This window comes from Zalophus californianus, chromosome 14 (genome assembly GCF_009762305.2).
Source record: "Zalophus californianus isolate mZalCal1 chromosome 14, mZalCal1.pri.v2, whole genome shotgun sequence".
NCBI lineage: Eukaryota > Metazoa > Chordata > Mammalia > Carnivora > Otariidae > Zalophus > Zalophus californianus.
In genome coordinates this window covers 86,407,176-86,424,499 of record NC_045608.1, presented here as the reverse complement: position 1 = coordinate 86,424,499, position 17,324 = coordinate 86,407,176, and the positions used below count along the sequence as shown (strand labels likewise).

The following is a 17,324-nucleotide window of genomic DNA, read 5'->3' as shown; positions in this document are numbered from 1 at the left end:
AGGCTGGAAATCTGAGATTAAGGTGTCAACATGGTTGACATGGTGAGGGCTCTCCTTTCTGGCTTTCAGACAGCTGCCTTCTCACTGCGTACTCAGTGACCTTTCTTTTCTTTCTCCTTTTATAAGGCCACCCATCAGATTAGGACCCTACCCTTAAGACCTCATTTAACCTTAATTACCTCCTAAAAACTCTATCATCAAATTTAGGTACATTGGGGGTTAGGGCTTCAACATACCAATTTAGAGGGGATACAGTTAAGTTCATAGCAGACCCTTTTCAGTCAAACTCATTAAAGTACAGACTAAAAAATAGAAAAAAAGAAAGGATCATAGAATCTTTCACTTTTAGAAAGAAGAGTAAAAAATTAATGGAGAAACCTAGCCATTTTCAATGAGTTTAGAAGGATAGCTGCCAAATGACATTAGTGTGTCATTTAATAATACCATTGCAGTGCAAAATTTTATATTAATAAAATTTCCAGTTTTAGCCATTTGTCCACTTATCTCTTTCCTTAAAAACCACTTTATTGAGGTATGATTGACATACAAAAAGCTGTACATACTTAATGTGTACAGATTCAGGAATTTGGAGATAAGTGTACACCCCTGAAATCATTACCACAATCAGTGTTATAAACATATCATTCACCTACAAAAGTTTCCTCCTGTCCTCTATCTTGTTTATTTTTGTGATTAGAATACTGACCATAAGATTCATTCTCTTAGCAAATTTTTAAGCATATAATACAGTACTGTTAACTATGGGCACCATCTGTTAAATTCAAGCAAGCAATGATTATATTCTATTCCACTAAAAACCTTGATTTTTAGAAATGCTATTTGATCTGAACCTAGAGGTTCCATTCTTTATACACATTAAACTTGGACTTGTTGCTTGACTATGTTATGACTACATTATTTTTTGTTACCCTGTAGCTATCAGTGAAACTTTTAGAATCAGAATTCAGAACTAAACCAAAATGCATAGCTTGAGCAGCAATGGGACTATGGTAAACATATTATACCTCATCAGTCTTACTTGAAACATTTTTCTTTTACAGTAATTTTGGAGAAAATACTAAATGCTTTATAAAAAGATAGTTATTTCTTTTTGAAAAGAAGTTTCAAAAAAGTTAAGTCGGTTGGAAAAAACACTAATAACTTAAGGATGGTAGAACAAAATGATAGATAACCTCTTTAAAAATGAGGAATAAACAGGAATCATGTTCATAAAAGATATGTAAGCACCCGATGCTTTCTCTAGAAAGTGGTTTGTGAGTTATAATTTTTATTCTTATTTATACCTGGTTTTGATTTTCTGTGACATTTGCTTGTTTGAATTGTGGAATAGGATTTTTATTCATATATAAATTTATAGGGCACTATTTTCTGTAAGTGCCTTTTATAATTTAGGATCATCAGTGTCATAAAAGTATGATCTCTTATGTACCAGAAAAATTAAGAATTCATGTTAGGGAATTGGATTCTTTGATTTGACAACTTTTCTTTAATCTGAACAGGTGAGGTTTACTTCGCTGGGATTAGGATCAGCACTGACCACCCTTGAAACTGGCTGTATGGCATTGTCAAACAGTTGTCAAAACATTTCTGGTGGGCTCTGGGGAACGGTGGTGAACATTCTTCTGGACCAGTCGGAATGTAGTATGGTGCGCCGGGAGGTATGCCTGTTCGTTTAGCACCTCCTCCCCTTTCAACCGTAGAAATTCTTTGTGATGGTCTCTAAAAATCATACTCTCTGTTCAGCACTGTGGACTGATCACCCACCATGATCATTTCTGCCTGCAAAAACACCCAAATAAAATGATATCAGAGAATAAAAAGATACTAATTCACAGTACATACTGGTGTCCTTTATTTTGATAAGATCAAAGCTGAATTTGCAATATTTTATACAAACTCTTCTATATAATTACATTGAAAAGTAGTTCACAGAAAAAAATTACTTTTCTGTTACCTCAGTGTATATGAGTAATATCTGTAAAGCTTTACTTGGGATGAGAGTGGCTGTCACAATACTATGTAGTAGTTATCACATGACCTAAGAGGAAAAATAAACCCTATTTTAAATCTTTCTAAATAATTTGTGGTTTTCTTTCATTGCTGCTTTTACTGAAATGATGATTGATGCAAATATTTTTTAAAAACAGTAATGAAATAGTGATTAGAGGCTTATGGATGAAACAGCAGCTCTAGGGCCCACCATTTGCCAGTTCTTGGTTCCAAAATCCAAATGCTGTAATTTTCTTGTTATTTGTTTTTTAATAGTAATGCTTAAACTTGTAGCTTTCTCTTGATTTACCAATTTTTAAAGATATCTATTGACTTAAAATTAAGATGGTTGAAAATTTCGCTCTCTTGGATCCCCTCCGTTACCCATGTTATTCACCTTCATATAGTCATCTTCACTATATAGATGACCAGTGTTAATACTACTAAGATTATTTAATTTGACCATCTTCAGGATGTAGAAGGTAAAGTTGGACATTTGTGGTTTGTATTTTTAGGTAGGACTTTTTTAATGAGAGGAGTTTGTATGAGAGGGAGAAAGGGAAAGGGGTGCGTGCATGTATGTGTATGTGTGTGTGTGTGTGTGTGTGTGTAATAATAGAAACATGAAAGTGTATTTCTTAATTGCTACCAGAACAGTTTATATTTTATATTTTATAGATCATTTTTTGGAAAAGTAAAATTCTGAAATGGGAAAAAGTCTATTTCCTGATGAAATCATTTCATCCACCGTTAGGTCATCATATAACAAGCAATGAGTTCGGCAGTTCTCATATTGATGTCTCAGCATGTGCAGTTGCCCAGTGATATGTTTTTTATTATTAAATTTCAATATATTGGTTATTTCAGAGATGACAACAAGGTGGCAGTATTGACATTTTCTTTTTCTTTTTCTTTTTTTTTTAAGGCTGCATTTATTCTTCAGAATCTCCTTGTAATTCCAATGCCTTCAGTAATTATAAAGGATTATACTTGGCAGGTGGGTGACTTTAAACAGTTATCAAGCTAGTGGATATTTGAGATTAATTGATAAAGTTTCAGCATATATATATATATATATATATATATATATATATATATCTCATTACCGTTGAAACTATGGCAACAATATCTCTTCAAAGAGAATTCAGAAATTTTCTTATACTTGATCAGATTTACAAATTTTTCTCTGTAATGTTAAAGATAATTTTGAGCAGAAATAATAGCTAACATGGTATTTACCATGTACAGAAATAATAATAGCTGATACAGTGTTATGCACTCTTCGAGGAGCTTAACAATATTTAACTTAATAATTAACTTGTGTAATTGTTTGAATTCTGAACCATTAATTATTTTCATTTTGTAGATTAAAGAAATTTAGCACAGAAGGTTTAAATAGTTTGCCCTGATTCATACCTTTGCTTTGAGTCTAGCTAGTCTCTCTTACCCACTCATTATACTGCCTCTCTAATTTAATAATAATACATACATTTCTTTATGGTTAAGAATGCATTAATGTTAACATATTTTTTCCTTTTCTGGATTAGTGCAGTTAAGGTCATAACTTACCTTTCTTTGGTTTTTCCTAGATTAATTTTTTATTCTGAAAATCAAGTCTAGTAGTACCTAACTTTTTTATAGCCTACTGCTTTTTAGATGATTTGGAGAATAGAAAAGTACTGTCATTGGGGAGATAAGATATGCTCTTTCTCTGTGTGTATATTAATCATACTGTTGCATCTCACTCTCCAGGATCCTAGACAAATCCAAGGTTTCTTTTAAATTTTTCATTAGAATATATCTTTGGAGGAATTGCTAGATCCACTTGAGCCTGCAGTGAGGGCAGCTTTTCAGGCAGTGACCTGAAGCATGGGTCCAGGTCAAGGCCCACATCTCATTTAACTCTTGGAAGGCTCAGTTTTCCACACCTGACACATCCAGCTTAACTCTGCTAGTTACGGAAAATCCTAGGCCACTTTTCTACTTGTTCCTCTAATTTGTTTAACATTTTCTTCTGATAATGGTTGGCTATTCATAGTCTGCATTGTAATAAAACCATAGGAGACAAAACTGGAAGGAATACACAGGATTAATATTTATGTTAATGGTGTAGTAGTTTTGATGCTTGTTATACATTAACTAGATTTTAAAAATGTGTTGTTTTTGGCTCGAATACTCAAATCATCTCAGTCCCATTGTTAAAATAGTGACACTTGTGTTTTATATGCTTGGTAATATAATGCCAATGGATTTTTTATTGTTGAAATAAATATATAAAAGTAAGAGTAATACTACTTCTGGGCTCTATTAAAGCTCTTGCAACATTTTATTATAATATAGAAGCATGCATAGATGTTCATGTTTTTCTCTTACAAGTTAAATAGTATACAGTTCCTTTTTGTTGCTAGTGATGTGCTTACTGCAGCTTTTGGTTTTATTATTCTCCACTTCTTTGTCACAGAATTAATTTTCTACTAAAAAGTTGAAAATAGTGCTTTTTTTTTAAAAGTTTTTCTTTATTTGTCAGGGAGACAGAGAGAGAGAGGGATCACAAGCAGGGGGAGCAGCAGACAGAGGGAGAGGGAGAAGCAGGCTCTCCGCTGATCAGAGAACCCGATGCAGGGCTTGATCCCAGGACCCCAGGATCATGACCTGAGCCGAAGGCAGACACTTAACTGAACCACCCAGACGCCCTGAAAATAATGCTTTAAATGAACTTTTGGAGTCTTTTGCCTTACTTATTATAGCCAGAATAAAAATTTTTGAGAGCTGCTCTAATTCAAAATAGTATTTGATGATCAAACTTTTGCTAGTCTTAAGCAAAATTAGAAAAATAGGCTTGTTTTTTGTGTTTTTAATAAGCTCAGATTTTCTTCCTCTCTTTTTTTGATCTGTTTTTTTTTTGGTCATTATTTTTGGTTTTTAAGTGTCCTTGTTTAGCACTATGAAGAGTTGGTAGCCACATATTTGTCCCCATTTTTTTTTTTTAAGATTTTATTTATTTATTTGACAGAGAGATAGAGAGCACAAGTAGGCAGAGAGGCAGGGAGAGGGAGAAGCAGACTCTACACTGAGCAGGGAACCTGATGTGGGGCTCAATCCCAGGACCCTAGGGTCATGACCTGAGCCGAAGGCAGCCGCTTACCGACTGAGCCACCCAGGCGCCCCTGTCCCCCATTTTTTAAAAAAGTTTAGTGGTACTTTAAATCCCAAAGTGAAAACAGCTGTTCCAAGAAGGGAGAAAAATAGTCTTCAAATACTTCGATGGAATTTTATAATCTCCAAGAGGTTGAGACCTTTGCCATTCTATTACATCTAGGAAGAAGGTGCTACAAATCCAGTATTCTAAAACTAAAACTGTCCTTGGTAGAATGATGAATAATAATCTTATTCAAAAAAATGTTATATTTGCTTGTCTTCATATGTATTTCACAGTATTTTGAGGATAGAGCAGAAAGCAGCACCAGTATCTAGAAGCATTGTAAATATGTTATTTTAGTTGAGGTAGATATTTCATTAATTATGTTTTACAAAGCGAATTGCTTTTACTGCTTTGCACTTTGTTTTTTTTTGTTATGTTAATCACCATATATCATTAGTTTTTGATGTAGTGTTCCATGATTCATTGTTTGTGCATAACACCCAGTGCTCCACGCAGAAGGTGCCCTCTATAATACCCATCACCAGGCTAACCCATCCCCCCAACCTCCTTCCCTCTAGAACCCTTTGTTTTTCAGAGTCCATCGTCTCTCATGGTTCATCTCCCCCTCTGACTTACTCCCCTTCATTCTTCCTCTCCCGCTATCTTCTTCTTTTTCTTTTTTCTTAACATATGTTGCGTTATTTGTTTCAGAAGTACAGATCTGTGATTCAACAGTCCTGCACAATTCACAGTGCTCACCATAGCACATACCCCACCCACTGTCTATCACCCAGCCACCCCATCCCTCCCACCCCCCACCACTCCAGCAACACTCAGTTTGTTTCCTGAGATTAAGAATTCCTCATATCAGTGAGGGCATATGATACATGTCTTTCTCTGATTGACTTATTTCACTCAGCATAACACCCTCCAGTTCCATCCTCATCGTTGCAAATGGCAAGATATCATTCCTTTTGATGGCTGCATAATATTCCATTGTGTATATATACCACATCTTCTTTATCCATTCATCTTTCGATGGACATCTTGGCTCTTTCCACAGTTTGGCTAGTGTGGACATTGCTGCTATAAACATTGGGGTGCATGTACCCCTTCGGATCCCTACATTTGTATCTTTGGAGTAAATACCCAGTAGTGCAATTGCTGGATCATATTTTCAACTGTTTGAGGAACCTCCATGCTGTTTTCCAGAGTGGCTGCACCAGCTTGCATTCCCCCCAACAGTATAGGAGGGTTCCCCTTTCTCCACATCCCCACCAACATCTGTCGTTTCCTGACTTGTTAATTTTAGCCATTCTGACTGGTGTGAGGCGGTATCTCATTGAGGTTTTGATTTGGATTTCCCTGATGCCGAGCGATGTTGAGCACTTTTTCATGTGCCTGTTGGCCATTTGGATGTCTTCTTTGGAAAAATGTCTGTTCACTTCTGCCCATTTCTTGATTGGATCATTTGTTCTTTGGGTGTTGAGTTTGATAAGTTCTTTATAGATTTTGAATACTAGCCCTTTATTGCACTCTGTTTTGATGCCTGAAGTCTAAGGTGATACGCTCTGTACTGTTGCTCCGCTGGGCATTCTGCAGTGTTCTTTTTGTGATTACTGCCCCTTTCCAAATTCTTTTCCTACACACCCAGAATAAATTCCTATTTCATGTCACTTCTGGAATTGTTGTACTTCTGAGTGGTAATAATTCGCATATATAAATTATGTAACTGGTTGGTTTTCCTTTTATTGCTGACTGCTAGAGTTTAGGGCCTTCCTATCAAATGTGGCTTATATTGTTTTTTGGCTTTATTCCTGGTTCTGATATTTTCATACCTTTCTTTTTCTTTCTTTCATCCCTGCTATACTTTTACTATCATGTTATAATTTACCTTTCCTTGCAATAGGCCTTAAATCTTTTTCTGGAACAAGGTGAGGCATAAATCACTTAAAACTTTTTAATTTTAAAAGTATTTATTAAAAAATACTCCCAGTAAACCATATAACCATTTTAACTTTCTTTAATCAGACACAGCATTTAATATATATATCAGTAATTTAGGTTCTTTTTCATATACTAACTTTATTGCCTTACTTTGTTTCTCTCTCTTTTTTTAAGATTTTATTTATTTGAGAGAGAGAGGGAAAGCACAGAGGGAAAGGGAGAGGTAGAAGCAGACTCCCAGCTGAGTAGAGAGCCCGATGTGGGGCTCGATCCAGGATCCTGAAATCATGATCTGAGCCGTAGGCAGACGCTTAATCACCCGAGCCGTCCAGGCACCCTTGCCTTGCCTTACTTCTTACTTCTTACCAATTAACTTAATTAATCTTTCTGTGTAGAATGTATGTGACCATACTTTCCTTTTTTTTTTTTTTTTTTGAAGATTTTACTTATTTGACAGAGACACAGTGAGAGAGGGAACACAAGCAGGGGCAGTGGGAGAGGGAGAAGCAGGCTTCCCACCGAGCGGGGAGCCCGATGCGGGGCTCGATCCCAGGACCCTGAAATCATGACCCGAGCTGAAGGCAGACGCTTAACGACTGAGCCACCCAGGCGCCCCAGTATTTTTCATATATTTCTTAAATGTTTCTCTCAGCCCCCATCCCAGACATGATAGTGCCTCATTAGTCTTTGCTAGTTCATAATGATATTGCTAAGTAAATAAAGTTAAAAATCAGGTCTTAAGTTTTGTAGGATGATTCCCCACTTACTGTTGCATGGATACAGAAGTGTGGTGGATGTGGGCAGTCCCCAGGAGCAGGGGAAGAGAAGGAGCCTGACTTCAGTGCAGTTTCCCTCAGCACCCAACACCTTAGGGGCCTGAAACGCTGGCTCCTACTGCAATGAGAACCCAGTTTTTGGTGTATCAGTCCTGGTGTGCATCAAAGCACTGTTTTTTGTTTTTCTAAAGATTTATTTATTTGAGAGGGAGAGAGAGAGCACACATGCACACGAGTGGGAGGTGGGGCAGAGGGAGAGGAAGAGAGAGAAAGAATCCTCAAGCAGACTCCCTGCTGAGCACGGAGCTGGACACCGGGCTCTGTCCCAGGATCCGGTGATCATGATCCGAGCTGAAATCAAGAGCTGGCCACTCAACCAGCTGGGCCACGCAGGCGCCCCTCAAGGCACTGTTTTTTAAGAGTGGTGCTATAAATACTGGTCTTCCCTTCTTGAAGGCTACAGCCTTCTCAGGCAGAGAACTCTAAACTGTCGTGCTCCCAGCTCTCCAGTATCTTGTAAACCGGTTCTCGACAGTCTGACTGGGATTTAGTACTCTTGTATGTGGAAGTTCTGTTGCTGGCTTTAGTTTGAGAACCATTGTCACAAATCCGCATCCCTGCAACTTTAATAACCAGAATGGGATTTTAGAGTTGATTATAACAAATTTATTAGCTAGATAGGGATAATCTGTGTAGTTTGTTTGAGTTCATTTCTGTAAACATTTGTTGAGTACCTAAATTTTGGGGCTTCACAGGTAATCAGATTTAATTCTCTGGGGCTTATGGCCTGTGGGAGAAGACAAACATGTACCCAGGGAACATTGCTATAATATTTTATGTAGAATCATGTTAGCTTATTCATAATTTTTATAATATTAAAGTTGTTCTTTCCACCTGAAAATGTTATCACACATTTAAATGGAAAGGGAATTTCATGCACTTAAATATAGTGACTTGTCAGTTTGTGGTGTAAGTACACTTGTTTATGCTTTAGTTCCTTTCCACATTTGTTATAGGACTTTGACTTGTCTATATATATTTTATTTTTTTAACTTTATTTTGAAAAAGATTAATCTTATGTAAAAGTTGCAGAAACAAAACAATTTTTATATACCTTCCCAAGTTTTACAATTATACCAAGTTTGCCTTAGCTTTGTCCACTAGTATCTTTTCTCTGAACTGTTCAGATTTGCAGGCATAATGCTTCTTTTTCCCCCTAATTACTTGAGTGTGAATTTCCTAAAAATGAGGACATTTCCATATAAAATCATCATAATAATTATTAAAATTAGGTAATTATTCAAAATTTTCCAGTTGTCCCACTATGGTCCTTCATAAGAAAGAAAAAACACTACCCCAGTCAAAATCTAGGATCAGAAATACATGTTACAGATAGTTGTCATATCTATTTCCTTTCTTTCATCTAAAATAGTTCCTGAATCTTTAACATTTATGACCTTAGCATTTTGAAGAGTACAGGCTATTTAGTTTTTTGTAATATTCTTTAATTAGGTTTATCTGTTCTCATGATTAGATTCAGGTTATACATTTTTTGACCGAAAAGCGTAGAAGTGATGTGTTCTTGTTAGTACATTGTATCAGGAGACAAGATCATCTCTTTGTCCCATTACTGGGGATACTGACTTTGCTTACTTGGTTAAGGCAGAGTCTACTTGTTTCCTTCGTGTGGAGTTAGTTTTTCCTTTTGCAGGAAGACGCCCTGAGACTGTATCCTTATCTACTTCTCATCAACTTTCTTCTAGTTTTAACTTCCATTTGTGATTCTTGTCTGAAGCAATTATTACAGAATGGATGCCAAATGGTGACTTTCTAATTCTGTCATTCTTTCTACATTTATTACATTTTACTGTAAGAAAGAGCTTTCATTTCTTCCCTCTTTATTTATTTACTTTTTATTTATTTACACCAGTGTAGACTTAAAGGTTCTTTGTCTTATGAGTTATAGCCTGTTTCTATGTTATTTATTTAGATATTCAAATTGTTCTGGATTTGACTAGGTGAAACCCCTTCATGAAGAATCTTTTGTCCCTTGGGGTGCCTGGGTGGCTCAGTCGTTAGGCGTCTGCCTTCGGCTCGGGTCATGATCCCAGGGTACTGGGATCGAGCCCCGCATTGCTCCGCGGGAAGCCTGCTTCTCCCTCTCCCACTCCCCCTGCTTGTGTTCCCTCTCTTGCTGTCAAATAAGTAAAATCTTAAAAAAAAAAAAAAAAGAATCTTTTGTCCCTTTAACGTGTTTTCTTCAGTCTTTGAGCACTTCCCTATTTTCTGGTATAGCAAGATGTTCCAGAATTTCCAGCCCCTGCCTGGAATCAGACATTTGCTCAGAGAGCCCTGATTTCTTTTAATGGAGAATTGTATTTAGAAATGAGATCTGGGTTCTAAATATGTTCATTGTTCCTGGCAGGGGGAAGGAGTCATTGCTTCCATGTACTCATAGTGGACACAGCTGGAAACCTGCGTATGTGTTTGTGTGTTTTAGATAGATAGTCGACTCATTTATAGTTACAGTATATATCATTTCCATATTTGATGTGATAATTACCAGTACATATTTTTCATATGATGTTCATCCTGAATCATTATAAGTGTTGATTTTGCAAAACAATAAATACTTAGTGTCAGAGAAGCAGTATCATTTTCTCTATATTCATAGTTTCTATGTAGTCAGGGATTTCTTATGCAACTAGTGTCATTTTTTCCAATCTCTGGATTATATCAGAGCAGTTTTTTCTACTTGTTATATATCAAAATAATTCCTTTTTTTAAGATTTTATTTACTTGAGAGAGAATGAGAGAGAGCAATCACATGAGAGGGGGGAGGGTCAGAGGGAGAAGCAGACTCTCTGCCGCAGGGAACCTGATGTGGGACTCGATCCAGGGACTCTAGGATCATGACCGGAGCCAAAGGCAGTCGCTTAACCAACTGAGCCACCCAGGCACCCTCAAAATAATTCTTTTTTCATCTTGAAAATTGTCTCTAGTCTTTTTTTTTTTTTTTAAAGATTTTAAGTAATATCTACGCCCAGCGTGGGGCTTGAACCCACAACCCTGAGGTTAAGAGTCGTGTGCGCACATACTAAGCCAGCCAGGTGCCCCTATTCTCTGCTCTTTTTAAATGTAATTTTTATTTTGCTTCTAGTTCCTTTTGAACCACAACTAAATGGGTATATAGTACTGGGACACCAGGAGTAAAATATATGTTTTTAAATTAATATTATAGTTTATTGCATCCTTGAGAACAATATTTTCAAATTAATTGGGGTGTTTTATGATGTCATTTGCTGTTTTCTTTAAAACTTATAATGGTACCTGGTAATTTGAAGAGTTTTCTTTCTTTGCATACTGTCCTTCTCAGCTCTCTTTGGCAGTTTTGCAGATGATCTGGCAGCCCCACCACCCACCTGAGGGCAAGTTTGGTAAGGATATAGACATCCTGAGACAGAGCAATTAGACCATGCTGATTTCCCCACTATGCTGGGAGACAGCCCCATCAATTACTGATGGATCTGTGGAGCGAAGCCTTGTGTATGCATGAAAAGCTTCATTGTTCTGGACCTTGTACCATTAGTCATCTGTGGAAAGCCTGAGTCAGACCATCTTTTGTGCATATGCTGGGCTTGGCTCTACTGCCCTGAGTAAAGCTCTGTTGCTAACATGCCATTGCCACTAGGATGCTTTGGCACGTGGAGAATGGGGATTCAGGCTTCATGCTTAGGTAAAATAAATCGAATAAAAAAGTAATGGTGTAATATGTACATATTCCAGATTTGGTCTTCTTTGAGAACTTAAAAATACTTTGAATGAATTGTTTGAATTTTTAGAAGAAGTTTTTTAAAATAATAAATATATACAGTTAAAACAACCATTGGAGCTTATAATGAAATTTACTGCCTCTCTTCATTCACAGAGACAGCTTTACCTCCTACTGATTTTAATTCTTCAGGTAGTTACCTTCATATCTCTAAATAGTAGTTTGCAATAATGTTTGTTCCTTTACCGTGTTGATACACAGGAGTTAGCTCATTTAAATAATGTCCTGCAAATTTAGTTCTATTACCAGACTTAGTTTCTCCACCTGCTGTTTCTGATCTTCTTGTTACCTGTGGATGATCTCTCTATCCCCGCCATTTAGAAGGTAAGGGAGTTGTGGCTAAGATGTTCCTATCCTTTCACTTCTGCTAATCTTTGTCAGTTTTATCTTTTACTTTGTGAATGTTGATGACATTTACATTCTCTTCCGCAGCCTTGATTTATCTATAAGTTGATTCTAAAAATTGAAAACTAGTAATTTACTACAGAGCCACCTCCTGGGCTGTGGTTATACTTCTCTATCTCTGCTTCTAGGGCTGTGATTTCTCTGGTGCTCAGAAGAAAAATTTTCTGACATATATATATATTGTATGTATACCTACATAGGTGTGTGTGTGTGTGTGTGTGTGTGTGTGTGTGTGTGTGTGTGTAATTAAAAAAAGTGGTTTGGGTGTTTTTTTTTCCTATAGAGTTTCTCTCTGTCTATCTACCTATCTATCTATCTGTCTATCTAATTTTCTTTTTAAATTGTGAATTTATATCGTATCTAATGTTTTTTGAAACTCTTAGTCATCCTTTCTTTTCAGTTAGGATCCTTTATCCTAGAAATTATCTTCAAATAATCATACTCCTACCTAAAAACAAGTGCATGCACGATAAACTTAATGAGTTCTTGCATATTTGAAAATGTATTTAAATTGTACTTCAATTGTACTCAAATAGTTTAGGTAGTTACCAGATAGGTTGAAATCATTCTTCATAAGAATTTTGCTCCATTGTCTTCTGACATCCCATACTGCCGATGAGAAGTTGGATGCCCATCTGGCTTTTTTACCTCTTTTTGGCAAACTTTTCATTTATCATCATCTCTTTATCTTTTTTTTTTAAGATTTTATTTATTTATTTGACAGAGAGAGACAGCAAGAGAGGGAACACAAGCAGGGGGAGTGGGAGAGTGAGAAGAAGGCTCCCTGCTCAGCAGGGAGCCCGATGTGGGGCTCAATTCCAGGACCCTGGGATTATGACCTGGGCCGAAGGCAGATGCTCAGTGACTGAGCCACGAGGCACCCCATCCATCCTTTCTTTATCTTTGAGGTCCTAGAATTTTATGGTTATGTATCTTTTTTCATTGCTCTTGCTTGACACTCATTAAGCTCCTTAATTTGAAGACATAGATGTTCTATATCTTTTGGCTCTGACACATTTTTTCATATTTATTTATTGTATTTTTTAAAGATTTATCTTTTGGCTCTGATACATTTTTTCATATTTTATTTTTTAAAGATTTATTTATTTTAGTGACAGAGACAGGGCGCATCCTTGCACACAAGTGGGGGGAGGGGCAGATGGGGAGGGAGAGAGAGAATCCTCAAGTGGACCCCTTGCTGAGTATGGAGCCTGACTCAGGGCTCAATCCCAGGACCCTAAGATCATGACCTGAGCAGAAATCAAGAGTCAGATGCTTAACTGACTGAGCTACCCATGCACCCCTCGTATTTATTTATTTTAAAAATCATTTTTCTTTTTCCTTTGTTCTATCTTTCCACATATCATATGAGTCCCATATTAATTCTCTTGAATTGATTTTCTTTTTATCTCCTTGTCTTTTATATTTTTATCTCTTAGTCTTTATTTTCTGGGATATTAATCCTTTTGTTCATATCAGAATTAATTTAACTTCTTCAATCTTGGTAGGCTGAAATAATTTTCACTGATTTGTAGGTGAAAAAAAAAACAGGCTTTTTAAAAAAGATTTTATTTATTTATTTATTTGAGTGAGAGAGTATTCAGGCAGTGGGGGAAGAAAGAATCTTGAGCAGACTCTGCTGAGTGTGGAGCCTGACACAGGGCTCGAACCTACCACCCTGAGATCATGACTTGAGCTGAAACCAAGAGTCTGACACTTAATTCACTGAGCCATCTAGGTGCTCCTTTTTTTTTTTTTTTAAGTTTTTATTTAAGTAATTTCTACATCCAACACGGGGCTCGAACTCACAACCCCGAGATCAAGAGTTGTATACTTTTCCAACTGAGCCAGCCAGGCACCCCCCCAAAAAAAACAGGTTCTGAAACCTTATTAAGTAGATGGAATTTTAAATTTACATCTCTTTTTATGACTTATTTTTATCATTATTTTCTCAATCTTTTTATATTCATAAGGACTAGAGAAAAAGTGAATTTTTAAAATATAGATCTTCCTTGACTTACAGTGGGGTTATGTCCCACTAAATTCACTGTTAAATTAAAAATACTGTAAGTTGAAAATGCATTTAATATACCTATCGAATATCACAGATTAGCCACCTACCTTAAATGTGCTCAGAACACTTACATTAGCCTGCAGCCAGGCAAAATCATCTAATAACACAAAGCCAGTTTTATAATAAAGTGTTGAATATCCCTGTAGTTTATTGAATATTGTAATGAAAATAAAAAATAGAATAGTTTTATCAGTTATTTACCCTTGTGATCACTGGCTGACTAGGAGCTGGTTACTGCTGCCTAGCATCATGAAAATATGTTACTGCATATCACCAGCCGAGGAAGAGATCAAAATTCAAAGTTTGAAATATGGTTTTTACTGAACACATGTATCACTTTGCTCCATTATAAAGTTGAAAAACTGTAGATTGAACCATTGTAAGTCGGACTATCTGTCTACCAATTGAAGGGTAAATGTGATTATGTTAATGATTCTTTATTGCTACGATAATTATATATACTTAGAGAATAACTATTATAGTTCTGTATCACTTATGTATAATTTCTCATTTACTTTGGAATTACTTATAACTGAAGAAAAGATTGATTTTATTTATTTATTTATTTATTTATTTATTATTTTTTAAAAGATTTTATTTATTAGCGGGGGTAGGAGCAGAAGGGAGAGGGACAAACATACTCTCCACTGAGTGTGGATTCTGATGCGGGGCTCGATCTCACAACCCTGAGATCATGACCTCAGCCAAAATCAAGAGTCAGATACTTAACCAACTGAGCCACCCAGGGACCCCGAAAAGATGGATTTTAGAAGACAGTGAGTTTATAATACCTTTCCTTCTAGCAGTTGGTGTAACCAGCCTCAGCACACCTTTACAGAATAAAGAACCAGTAGATTTAATGAGAGCTCTTGAAGAGCTTATTTTTGAGATTTATATAGCTTATATTCTTTCACCTATTTTTGTTAAACCTTTATGAATTTTAGACTGTGGTGTAACTCATCTAGGAAGTAATTATATAGGTATGATTTTGCCAAAGTAAAAATTTTATATAATCTAATAAAATTTAAAAATTGTTCTGGGCATCATTATGAAATATATTTAGAAAGGTAGTATTTGTCCTAGTTTGTTTAATCATTTTATTGGTTGAAGTTTGTTAAGTAGTTGGAGCTAAGTTAGTAAACTTAGTTGAATTATTTATAATTCTCATCTTGGCTGTTAATTCCTTCTCTGAATTATTATAGTGAGGGCTTTAATTTGTGATGTTAAGCAACTATTGCGAGTCTCCTATATATTTGACATGTTTTGTACATTTAGAATGTTATAAGTTGCTTAAAAGATAGAAGAGTTTGAAGCTGTGGATGTTAGGATTGGCTCTGTGGTTTTGGATGATTTCATTCCAGATAATTAAATAAGGTAGTGCATGAAAGGGCCACATTGCCTGAAACATATACCATGGTTAACAGCCATATGACCCTGTTCTTGTATGTACTTTTCTCTGTTTTACCTGCCTCTTCTAGACCTCAAAATTTAAAGTTATGCAGGGACCATCATGTGCTGGTTGCTCATTAAATAGTCTTATTTCTTATTAAATATGTAAATTGCTCTTTTGATGAAGAGTAAGCTCACAGTATTAGGTAGGTTTATTAGACTACAACAATAACAAATCCATAACCATAAAAGGTATTTAATAATGACGGAAGAGTTTTGATTATAATGATAATATCCTGAAAAGGAAAGATTTTTTTTTTTTAAAGATTTTTTATTTATGTATTTGACAGAGAGAGACACAGTGAGAGAGGGAACACAAGCAGAGGGAGTGGGAGAGGGAGAAGCAGGCTTCCCGCTGAGTAGGGAGCCCGGTGCGGGGCTCGATCCCATGACCCTGGGATCATGACCTGAGCTGAAGGCAGACGCTTAATGACTGAGCCACCCAGGCGCCCCCTGAGAAAGAAAGATTAATGGAAATAATCTTACTGTTTTAATTATAACTTTAACTTGTGAATTATTTTATCTTCCTGGATAGTAAGTTTTAACATCCATCTTTCCTTACTGATGAGCAGACATGAGAAAAAGGACCCATACATAAATCTCATGGTTAATGATAAACTTTGAATATGTTTTGACCATACCTTTCCTGGTGCCACTTAGATTTCTGTTTTCTTTCCTTTATTTTTCTCTCTCTTATGGTCTGTTTTAAAAATCATAACTTTATTATCATTTTCCAAAAACAGAAGTAATTATAAGCTAGTGACAAGATTATTTGCAAACTTTAAGCGTATCCTGAGTGCTTGACTTTTGCCCCTGGATATTCCAGGAAAAGGAGTGAATGGCAGTGCGAAACATTGTTTGGAAAAGAGTGCAGTGAGATTAAAATTGTATAACAGCAGATTCTTCTTAGCCTCCTGGTGGAAAGTGTGTGTGTGTGTGCTTGCACGCCTGCATGTTTCCGTTGGCAGGATTAATCCAGTGAGAAGTCATGTGGCAAACAAGTTTTATCCTGGATGGTGATGAGTCTTTTCATTTTTATCTGGCATATTGATAGGTGCAAAAAATAATTTGGAACATAATTACTGGATCACGTTATTTCAGATACTTGAATACTTATTTTATTCTGTGTAGGTTGAAAAATACTGCTTTTATTGTATTTGTGGCTCAAGTATGTAATTGCTTGGTTAAAACTGTACCATTTTATAGAAGCATTGTAAACTAACGTTTATCCCTCAAGAGATAGAACGGATCAGCCTTCTGCCTTCAGGGGATTTTTAGGCAGCAAAAACTTAGAGGACTATGAAATATTTGCCCTAAGTCAGGCTGCTTCGAGTACGTAGGGAAAGAGGCAGGTGGAAGGATCACGGTAGCACCTGGGACCCATTTGATTCGTTGAGGGGAACGTGGGGCAGACAGCAGGTCTTTCTGAAGAAATTATGATACAAATCAGTGTCTCTTTCTTTTTCTCTCCCTCATTTCCTACAGGGACCCTGTGTCCACGATGAGGATTCTGGCCTCTCGCTCACAGGAAAACCTGCCCTTCAGGCTCTTTTGTCTCACTGCCATTTTTATGAACATTTGAATCAGATGGTAAAACACTGTTACCTGGGACGGTATACATTTGATTTGAATTTTTCTGCTCTTGATGGAACTTCAGAAGGCAGCGATTTAAATGGTAAGTACATTATA

General features: G+C 36.3%; 1 protein-coding gene across 13 annotated transcripts in view; it reads left to right on the top strand.

The window, feature by feature from the left end:
- The window catches only part of RTTN (rotatin), a 164,776-nt gene that overhangs the window by 93,094 nt on the left and 54,358 nt on the right, over window positions 1-17,324 (top strand). For all 13 annotated transcript variants that reach the window (XM_027577527.2, XM_027577524.2, XM_027577522.2 and 10 more), the window contains 3 exons: window positions 1,521-1,679; window positions 2,936-3,007; window positions 17,121-17,310. In XM_027577527.2, coding sequence (XP_027433328.2) covers window positions 1,521-1,679; window positions 2,936-3,007; window positions 17,121-17,310 — 421 coding nt within the window. The remainder of the gene's footprint in view (window positions 1-1,520; window positions 1,680-2,935; window positions 3,008-17,120; window positions 17,311-17,324) is intronic.